This window comes from Tachypleus tridentatus, chromosome 10 (assembly GCF_004210375.1).
Source record: "Tachypleus tridentatus isolate NWPU-2018 chromosome 10, ASM421037v1, whole genome shotgun sequence".
Lineage (NCBI taxonomy): Eukaryota > Metazoa > Arthropoda > Merostomata > Xiphosura > Limulidae > Tachypleus > Tachypleus tridentatus.
Window position 1 is genome coordinate 74,836,939 of NC_134834.1, and position 11,659 is coordinate 74,848,597.

General features: G+C 33.9%; 1 protein-coding gene across 1 annotated transcript in view; it reads left to right on the top strand.

The window, feature by feature from the left end:
* The window catches only part of LOC143229595 (uncharacterized), a 73,282-nt gene extending 66,895 nt beyond the window's left edge, over positions 1 to 6,387 (top strand). Inside the window, exons 13-14 of the mRNA XM_076462155.1 lie at positions 1,293 to 1,714; positions 4,265 to 6,387. Of these exons, the coding sequence (XP_076318270.1) occupies positions 1,293 to 1,507 (215 nt within the window). The 3' untranslated portion in view covers positions 1,508 to 1,714; positions 4,265 to 6,387. The remainder of the gene's footprint in view (positions 1 to 1,292; positions 1,715 to 4,264) is intronic.
* Positions 6,388 to 11,659: the final 5,272 nt, after the last annotated feature.

Consider the following 11,659-nt stretch of genomic DNA (forward strand, 5'->3'; position numbering starts at 1 on the left):
GCAGTGTAAGACTAGAGGGAAAGCAGCTAGTCATCACCACCCATCGCCAACTCTTGGGCTACTCTTTTATCAACGAATAGTGGGATTGACCGTCACATTATAACGCCCCCACGGCTGGGAGGGCGAGCATGTTTGGCGCGACCGGGATGCGAACCCGCGACCCTCAGATTACGAGTCGCACGCCTTAACACGCTTGGCCATGCCGAGCCTGATCGTGTTGTCATTGTCACAACTGGAAATTAACCCAGTAACACAAATAATTAATTCAACATAGTTGTTTCCCATTTTTTCATTGTTGCTTATAATTATTACAATTTATCGATTCATCAGTTGGGTACTCAAGTTATGAAAAGAAATACTTCAATATTATACGTACGAGTACTTAGCTGATTTTCTGTATAATAAAATTTGTATTTTCGGCTATTTGACGCAGTCCATAATCATGAACTACTGACCAGAGAGTAGACAGCCAGTCAGCAGCACTAATACCACGTTAAAGAATTAACTGTCTCTCTCTTTAAGAGCCCGACATGGCAGGGTGGTTAAGGCACTCGACTCGTAATCTGAGGGTCGCAGGTTTGAATCCTCGTCACGCCAAACATGTTCGCCCTTTCAGCCGTGGAGGCGTTATAAAGTGACGGTCAATTCCATTATTCGTTGGTAAAAGATTAACCCAAGAGTGGGTGGTGATGACTAGCTGACTTCCTTCTAGTCTTACACTGCTAAATTAGGGACGGCTAGCGCAGGTATCCCTCAAGTAGCTTTGCGCGAAATTAAAAAAACAAACAAATTCTAACTTCGAAAAATATTTTGTACTCTCACACGGATTGTGAATCCAGTTCGCCAGCTCAAAAATTCACGGATCTGCCACAGGATTAGATCGCGCTTCATATTTTATTTTAGATATAACGTTACAAAATTCAGTTATTAGGCTTAGCAAACTGGCATTAACTATTAAACAACTGTTTTAAGTGAGTGTAGTTTATCTTTGAAACCGAACCTAAAAATATTCGCACACATTTACAACATAGTATAAAACATTTCGACTTTGAGAGTAGGTTATCTGTAGTAGTTTCTATTTGGTTGAACGTGTTTAATTTTATTACCTATTGTTATTATATAACCGTTAAAAGGTTAAACTTTAACTTAAATATTTCCAGTGTTAAACAAATCCTGGTGTGAGAAGTTAAAAGTCTTTTTTCAAGATCTAAAGTATAGCTTCAAGGATTCTTTATTTTTTTTACAAATTCAAAACAGTAACGGAAATATAATGGTTACTTTTTCTTCCAAAGGTTCTGAAAAGCAAACCAAGTCTTCCACTTTTCAACATCGTACAACCGCAGCAAATCTCACGTGTCAAGAATCACTTCATGCACTCACTAACGAAACTATGACGTCACGTCATCGCCAGGATAATGAGTGGCACGAGGAGGATATTTGCTGCACAGGACTTTTGTGTTGTGGCGTTAGTTTCCGAAAAATTACTTCTGATTTATCCTATGTATAGACAACGATCAGCGCTTCATCTTACTTTCTCCGAATTATCTTTGTGCCAAAACCAACATAAAACAAGTATAGCACAGCACACAGCTTTATAATACGAACATATTCTCATAAAAAAAACTCAGTACATACATTACTGATATGTATATACGTTGCTGATAGAGAAAAATTAAATTTGAACGAAGAAATCATGAAGATTACCACATTAATGGTAAGACCACTTTATAAATATTTGTGCTGGGCTTTCTTTTCTGTTCAGTTGCGTATTTAGAATGAAAATAAAAGATTCTACGAGACTTATTTAGACTGAGTGTCTTTTTACAAACTTTTTTTAGATTTTATTCATTATGTACTTGTTTCTTGAAATTCATGTCATTGATTGACAATATTTAGCGGTCCGAAGTACGTAATTCACCTTTATAAGATAGACTTCCTTTCTGATAGAATACTGTCTCATGTGAGGTTATAGGAAAACAAAATCATTGATAGTAGGGAATAAAGGTCACATTGGTGGTAGAAGCTACAAATAACAGTGAAGAATCAAGGTCACTTTGGTGGTAGAAACTACAAATAACAGTGAAGAATCAAGGTCACTTTGGTGGTAGAAAGGACAAATAACAGTGAAGAATCAAGGTCACTTTGGTGGTAGAAGCTACATATAACTGAAGAATAAATGCCACTTTAGTGACAAAAGCCTGAAATAGCAGTGGCGCATGAGGGCCACTTGGGTGGTAGAAGCTACAAATAACTAAAGAATCAAGGCCACCTTTGTGACAAAAACTACAAATAACGATAGCGAATCAAGGTCACCTTGGTGAGAAAAATTACAGATAACGGTAGAAAACGAAGGCTACCTTGGTGGCGAAAACTACAAAAAACATTAGAGAATCAAAGCTACCTTGATGATAGAATTACAACTAGAAACCGGGTAACAGTTCAATGAGATGCAACTGTTTAAAACTATTTATTTGTTATAAGACACTTCATGTAAGGGAATCATTTATTTAGTACTAATAGGTTCTCTAGAGGTATGCTAATATTCTTGGTAAGATGTGCAATATAAGTTGTTATATACAAAATCATTGCTCAATAACAGTATTCTAATTCTATCAGATCATACCTTAAGTAATGTCCGATTTTAGGATTAATGTTATTTAGTCAATAATGTATGTTCCAATATTATTAATTACTTCCTGCCAACGATTCACAAGCTTCTGAATGCCACGTCTATAAATTTATTGGGATTTGGAGAAAAAGAATGTAGATAGGATAGTTTTGACATCTTCATGTGTTTCAAGCTCTTTTCCATCAAGATAGTTCTGTAAACTTCGGAATAGAAGATAATCAGATGGGGCAAGGTCTGGAGAATAAGAAGGATGTGGAAGTTTTTCCCAGTCTAGCTATTCAGTCTTTGTAGATGTGATCCTTGCTGTATGGAGCCGTGCATTATCTCAGTGTGACACAACACCTTTATGAATGATCAAAGCAGGCCTCTTTTCTTTCAGTGCAACATTCAAGCGCTCTAACTGTTGACAATAGAATTCTGATGTAATCGTTACATTGAGTTGCAGCAACTCAAAGTGGATCACACCAACAATATCCCACCAAACACTTAACAAGACCTTCCTAGGGTGGAGGTCCATTTTGGGCTGTACTTTAGCCAGTTTACCTGCACTAAGCCGTTGTCTGTGGCGCTTAACATTTTTATAAGATATCCATTTTTCATCTCCAGTCACTAATCTGTCCAACAAAGGTAAGTTACTTTCACGAGAGTGCAGAGAAGTGCAAATGTCCTCTTCTATTCTGAGGTTGGCTTCTGTCAACGTATAGGGGACCCATTTTCCAAGTTTGACACCTTTCCAAACTGTTGCAGATGAAGGTGAACTGTTGAATGGGTTGAATTAAGTTTCTGTACTAGTTCTTCAACTGTTGTAGCACAATCTTCATTAAGTGCAGCCAGCAGCAAGTCATCATTAAACGTAACAGGACCACATGAACGTGGCGCATCACTTAAGCTGTAGTCACCTGTTCTGAACTTCTGAAACCGCTTTCGACATTTTCATTCATTGACAGACTCCGCACCGTAAACACCTTGAATGTTTCGTGTAGTTTCTGCTGCACTGTTGCCTTCTTTAAACTCATAAAGCATTATATACCAAATGTTCTCCTCAGACACATCCATCTTCATAAGGGTTTATTTGATTAATGATTTGAAAAAGTGGAGTTGAGTTAGTTTCTTTTATTTGTCTGAACATTTTTATACACGTCCTACTACAAAGACAGAAATGATGATGTACTTTCTCATTAAATTTTTATACATTACGTATCAGATGATCTTATCTTCAAGGTCTTTTACTTCTAAACCTGCCTCAAGCGACATACTTGAAGTGCAGATTATATTATATGTTTGACGCTCGTAATGTTCCTCATACACCTGTCCCCAGGGGCACAGTGATCTGTCTGTGGATTTACCACGCTAGAATCCGGATTTCGATACTCATGTTGGGCAGAGCACAGATAGCCCATTTGTAGGTTTCTGCTCAATTAAAAACAAAGAAATACACCGATTTAGAATAATAATTCTAATTTGAAATTCAGTTCGAGAAAAGTAAAAAATATATAAAACAACGTAGGTAGGTACAATATAGATCAAAATTATATGTTACTTATAATTTCTTCTCTACATCTTAAATATATTTGTACGTGTGTTTGTTTCATCAAAATAAATGTTGATATGATTTCTGAATTTTTTTTATTATAGATTAACTGAGGAAGCTGAACACGACACATTCTCACTATAGGCAAGAAGGATAGTCAGGAGTAACACCTTGTTCTATGTACATACATATAATTATATGTGTTTTAATACAAAATACCGATTATTAATAATTTCTTACGATTCTTTTCTATATTTATTTTGTTAAGCTAATAACATAATTTTACTATTATTAACGTATAAATGTAAATGTGTGTATAGGAAGCAAAGTATACGGTTTTACTCCAACATAATAGGAGATTTAGCTGTAAATATAAATATATATATAATTCTATTCTATTAAAGGAAGGGTTCAGAAATGTACGTCATTAGACTTTGTACTGTAATACATTCTGCATGTGTTACAGTTATGTTGTTTCTTGTTTCCAAATGCCCCCGCTAGTACAGCGGTATGTCTCCGGATTTGCAACGCTAAAATCATGGGTTCGATTCCCCTCGGTGGCTGACCAGATAGCCCTTTGTGGCTTTGCTATATGAAAAACACAAACACGCAGTTTACAAACGTTATATAATAATTTACATATTTATATACTAATTTAAAGCAGCATCATTTTTAACTTCGTGTTGCAATAACTTTTCAAACATTTTTCTTCAAATAAATAACCCAGTATACTTGTTCTCTTGGGTCAAATGTACATAGATTACTGGAAAAGCAATATTTTGATAAAAGTCAAAATCTGAAAATTAGTATTATTAACATTTAAGATTATCCGATAAAGAACAAGAATTACGGCTGATTTATTCTGTTGAGCATACCAGAAATATGTTACAATATTCACATTTTCAGAGTTTATAATTTTGGTAATATTTAGAAAGGATAGTTGACTATGAGATAAAAGGTTGGTTGGTTGGCTTGGTATTTTATGGCGCAAACTAACTAGGCTATCTCAGCCCTAACAAAAGAAAATAACCACTCATTTAAGAAGCCATGTATTTTTGTTTATCACGTGAAAACTAATTTTGTAAAACAATAGCATTTCTATGGTAATTTGAGCGTTCTGCGAAATTAGAGTTAATTATTGTAGAGAAATAAAATAAAGAGCTTGGAGGAGCCAGATAATTTGTTTCTCAGGTGATAATTATTGTAGAGAAATAAAATAAAAAGCTCAGAGGAGCCAGATAATTTGTTTATCAGGTGATAATTATTGTCGAAAAATAAAATAAAGAGCTTAGAGGAGCCAGATAATTTGTTTCTCAGGTGATAATTATTGTAGAGAAATAAAATAAAAAGCTCAGAGGAGCCAGATAATTTGTTTCTCAGGTGATAATTATTGCAGAGAAATAAAATAAAGAGCTTGGAGGAACCACATAATTTGTTTCTCAGGTGAAAACTTAAACCGCTTGAAAGTAATGAATACCTAATAAAAAGTACTGTTTTCATTTCATCTGGCTTATGAGCTTTGCCAGAGGATTTTTAAAATTCAGGATTATTTCTTATAAAAACATATGGTAGCAAAACGTGGAAATAAAATGATTTTGAGCTTTATAAGATCATTGACATAGTTCAAGAGCTCCGTTTAAATGTCATTCTTATTAACCTGTGAAATAACTACTGAGAATTTCACGTATTTAAATGTTAATCAGAGCATCGTGTTTCGATCCTGTTCAATCTCATTTCTCAGTTATAAGAATTATTTGATGTCTATTATTTAAACGCGACATTTTGTTTTAAATATATCATGCATGACAATCACTGGTATTTCTTTATTATATGCTTTGTTAATTAATGAGGAAAATATAGACGGTTTGAGTAAACATGAGCTTACTGGATGTCGTGTTGAATCTTTTGTGTTCATGATGTAATCTGTACAGTACTTAGTGAGCTGACAACCTACATTTTTATATTACAGTAGATGACTTTTGCTTAATTAGTAAGTTTGTATTTTCCTTATTTATAACGTTCGTTTCAGAGTACACTAATCTAATTAAGTTTGTTTACAGTTGCAGGTAAATATTGTTTCAGTCGTAATTATTTTGTATTAACATGCAAAAACCGGTACGTAGAGTTTGTTACATATAAAAATTACAAAACATAATTTTAACATGCCTAAGTATTTTCAGTCTAATATTTTTTTTAATCATTAGCATTACTGAGAAGAAAATGGTCATCTTTCTAGTTTTTAATGAACAATTATTTCTAATTACTTTGCTTTCAAAATAACATAGATATAAATAAAATATTTTGTCGGAATTATTTTGAAATTTAACGAAAATAAATTTTGTTTAAGTTTATTTTTCTATGTGAACGAAATTGTATAAAATATTCAGTAAATAAAACTGCCACCCTAACTTTGTAAGTATTGTAGCGAATAAACAATGTATTCAACTGACATCAGTAGAACGTTATAATGATATGAGTTGTAGCTATTGTGGTGTTATTTTACGTTTACCGTGATATTTCTTATTATTTGTAACATATCTGCGCAAACAACTAACAGGATAGTTTAACATTTTTGTCATTAAAAACATACCCTTTAATGGATATTTCAGACTTCTTATAGCATAAAGTACTTCAGGTTTTGAAAGTCCGCGAGTGTCCCACACAAACAAGTACAATTCAAGAGGTGGGGGCCTGCAATTGGACTTGAATGTTCGTTAGTATCATATATAAATATGTACAATACAAGTAGTAGGATCCTATAGTTAGGTTGGAAAATATTAAACTTAATAAACAAATAAAAACATAAAATATTAGTTCATTTAAATAACAACTTCACATACCTTTTAACAACTATATAGAATTAACTAAGGCTATTATTACAAATTTTCAAATATATGAAAAAATATTACACATCATTTGTTGTTTTCAAAATTCTATAAATAAATCAGAAGTATCAAAAGTATTACTTATTTTCAAACCTGATCAAGAAGTGAATGAATAAATATTTAAATATATTTTCGATTTTCAAACCTAACCTGCAAATTAAAGAAAATGTAACAATAAAGCATCCTCTTCTTATTAAGTTTAATCTAAATGAAAAAGTAGCAAATGTAATTTGCATTACCAAACTCATCTTAGAAATAAGTGAAAAAGTATGGAAAAGCAATTGTTATTTTAAAATTTAAGATACAAATAAATCGAACGTATCGAACTGGATTTGGAAACAAAGACGAACAGATTTGTTAAATATACATATATTTGCATTGTATATTCAAACATCTTTGTTGTTCGCAATAATTAGTGTTGTTTTCTTAGTGCAAAGCTACGCCCTATTAATCGAGGAACTGAATCCCGGATTTTTGTATTATAAAGGAGTTCATAAATTTAACGATGACCCATCGAGAGTCTTTCGCAATGATAGGCTTAAAAATTAGCAGTTTATCGATGTGTTTGAAATTAAAATATTTAAAGAACTTAACAATGATAAATTGCATTTATAATAGTTTGATATTACAAACCAGTAGCATTTTAATATATATTTATAGAATACAACCACCGTAATAATCATACAAATATGGTTAAATTAAAAATGTAACTGTGGTAACAGGTTAAAATTGGCGTGTATTAACTATTTGAATAACTACTGTTGCAAACTTTTTATTCCTCTGATTTTAATGTCTGCATGTTTTGCCTGAACTAAAAAGTCTCTACCATGTTGATATAAACAAAGTCGTTATGATGAGAAAACGCTACAAAGCTAAACTTTAATGAGAGAAAGGTATTATAGTGAGAAATTAAATAACTGGCGGCAGAACACAAAGGCATGTGTATTTTAACGGAATTGAAAAAATATATTACACCGAAAAAAGATCAGAAAAATCACTGTGATAAAAATTAATTCCGCTAGAGGACCACAGTGGCGACAAAACAGGATGTGAATGGATCATTATTTACAATACTTTTTCATGTGTTAAATACTTCTGTTTTCAAAGCATTACTAATAAGATGAGATTTAAGAAATAAATTATATGACTTATGTTGCTTTTATAAATAACGTTAGACCACGCTGTGGTATGAAATTAATCGTTGATCCAACACTTTCTCTACAAGGGTTTCCACAATTCTGACATAATTATGTTTGTTACACGAATTATCATCATGTTTGTTTTTCAATGTCGATTAAAGTTTAAACTCAATTTTGTAACACATGGCGTCATTCTTACCTCAACATTTCATCTGTGTAGTCGCATATGGTTATTAACTAGAGCGTAGCGTGACTAACTGGAGTTACGAGACCAGCACGAGATCATGCAATTGGTGCTCTAGTACATTATATATTGATTAAGCTTGACATCATACAAGTGTGTTCCTGAAAGACAAAATTCATTTTCTGGCATCACGCCTTAACATTAATTGTTGTCACTTTTACTTAAATACAGAACACAGTCGTTAGTGATTCAATGCAAAATTATAAATTTAATGTCTTAAAAACTGTTTTCTGAAGACCGAATTTTCAGTTTTTTTCTTTGAACAAATTGAAAAAGTAGAAAATAAACTCGTTCGTTTTCTACATATTACACATTTTAATAAAATAAAATGACAAATAAATGACAATAAAAAATACAGGAAGTTTAAGCGAATAAACATTTAAAACAGCTTATGAAAAAATATATAGCAAAATGATCCTTTCTTATTACTTAGCTCATACCTGAGTGGTTTGTTTGCTGTTAATCCCATAGCTAAACAGCAGGCTATTTGTGCTGTGCTCACCACAGGTATCGAAATCCAATTTTTAGCGTCGTAAATTCAGAGACTTTCAGCTGAGGCACTGGTAGTGCCACTTCTATAATGTTAATATTATCGAGAACAAAAAATATTATTTCTGTGTAAAAATAAATTACATAAAGTTTATCTAAATTAAAGAAAAACATTTAAAATGAATATTATTATAAAATATTTATATATAGATAGACTTCAAATGATGATAGATACTGGTTTAGATGAAGAAATGGTAGAGATTAAGGACATCACAACTCTATAGTGATCTGGTCAATCACCTGACATGAACCTCATTGAGCACGTGAGGGCTCTGCAAAACCATCTCAGTAAACCAAACTAAACCAAATTCTGTGGTCAGAAATGGGCTAGTATTCCGCAAACAAGATTGTTAACCTTGCCAACATAATACACTGCTGGCCAAAATCTTAAGGCCAATGAACATAAAGAAAAAATGTGCATTTTGCGTTGTTAGATTCAACCACTTATTTGAGTAGAGCTTCGAAAGATGAAAATAAGAAAAGGGAAGACTAAAATAAAAAACGTTTTTAGCATTTAATAGGGAAAATGTAAACATTATGAAATTAGCCTAAATACCAGCTGGTCAAAAGTTTAAAATCATACCAAAAAGAAGTCCTAAACAGGATAGAAAATGCCCAACAAGAGGTCTCAGTAGTGAGTTGCACGGTCTTCATTGTGAATAACTTCAAACATTTGCTTTGACTTGGTCGATATAAGCGTTTGCAGAAGACTGGCTGAAATATCATTCCAAGTGGTGAAGATGGCTTCACGAAGATCATGCACTGTTTGAAAGTGACGTTCATTTATATAGACTTCCCTTGCTTTTCACCCCCAAACACCTTAAATGGCGTTCAGTTTGGACAAACACGCTGAATGGTCCAAAAGAATCACGTTATTCGTCATGAAAAAGTGCTTTGTCCTGCGGGCATTGTGAATTGCAGTGTAGTCCTGCTGAAAGATCCAATAATTTCCACACAAGTGAGGGCTTTCAGTTAATAAGGATACTCTCTCCAACATGCCAATGTAGCCAGCTAATGTTTGACGCCCCTGTATAACCTGAAGCTCCAATGCTCCACGGAAGGAGAAAGCACCCCAGATCATGATGGAACCTCCTCCATTGGTCGTGTAGAAAATGTCTCCGGTGGAATATCCTTATTGTGCCAGTAAGCCATCTGGACCATTCAGGTTAAATTTTTTTTTCTTATCAGAGAACAAAACATTTTCCATGTTTGGTGCTTCTCAGCAAAGTTTAACCGAGCTATTTCGTGGTGTGGAAGGAGGAATGGCCTTTTAAGACGTTTACGGTTTTTAAAGCCTTTCTCTCGTAGATTCCGCCTTATTGTTCTTGAGCTGCATTCTTCATCCGTAAGGGCCTTAATCTGGTTCGACGATCGGCTGGTGTCTTGCCAGACAACCCGTCGAATCCTCCTCCTCAACGCCGGCGAAATTCTCTTGGGCCGACCACTCGAAATTCTAGTTCCGTATCCCTCAGGGTCTTTTAAGAAATTTGCAACAGCAGTTTTATTGCGCTCAATCTCACCAGCGATAGCACGTTGAGAGAGACCTTGTTTTTGCAGCTCGACAATTCTGCCACATTCAAACTCAGTCAACTTTTTAGCCTTTGCCATATTTTTACCAAATGTAACACAGGAGATGTCAGTGGGAGATGTTGACAACGCTAATGCTTAAATATAAATGACTAAATTTCGTCACGTGTTTACCGATTAATGCTTTGTTTCAGTATGATCTTAAACTATCGACCAGCTAGTATTAAGGTTAATTTCATAGTGTTTACATTTTTCCTATTAAATGCTATTTTTTTTTTAATTTTCCTTTTCTTATTTTCATCTTTCGAAGTTCTACTCAATTAAGTTGTTGAGTCTAACAACGCAAAATGCATATTTTTTCTTTATGTTCATTGATCTTAAGATTTTGGCCAGCAGTGTACGTAAGTACGTTGCTGTACTACTAAGTATTAATCTATACAAACATACTCGGTCTGTCCATGTAGCTACTTCGCAGGGTTTGGATGGATCTTCACCAAAATTGGTAGTAAAGCTCATTAGGTACTTGCGGGGTCACTTAGAAATGTTTCGGTTTTGTTGCTATTGTTACCACTACTGCGTCCTCTATTGATGGAGCTTTACCAAATTTGGCACGATGGTTTCCTAGGTCCACGGGGAGATACATACAAATTTATTGCTTAAGTTTTTGTCTTTTTAGCTTTTATGGACGTTTCTTGCACTTTTGGCAATTACGTATTTACCAAACTTTCGTCCAGGGGCGTGTACTCCAGCTTATCCCCACATATTTCATCAGTGCTATATATCAGTCTATCTTTAACACTTGTATATCTGATTATATTCAAATATCTTTCAGACTTTAAATGTTTATAACTTTTAAAATTTACAAGATGACGTAAGACACTATTTTTCGGTTGTATCAAGTTTAGATAAGAATGATTTGCGTTTCGTTCGTAATCGTCTTGCAGTCGCTTAATTAGCTAGCAAAATCGATCTTTCATGAAATTCGACTTTGATATCAGTTAAAGAACTGTGACGTTTAAACCTCTTCTTTCATAAAGTACCCCTCCCCGTAGTACAGCGGTATGTCTACGGATTTACAACGCAAAAATCAGGGTTTAGATTCCCCTCGGTGAGCTCGCCAGATAGCCCAATGTGGCTTTGCTATAAGAAAACACA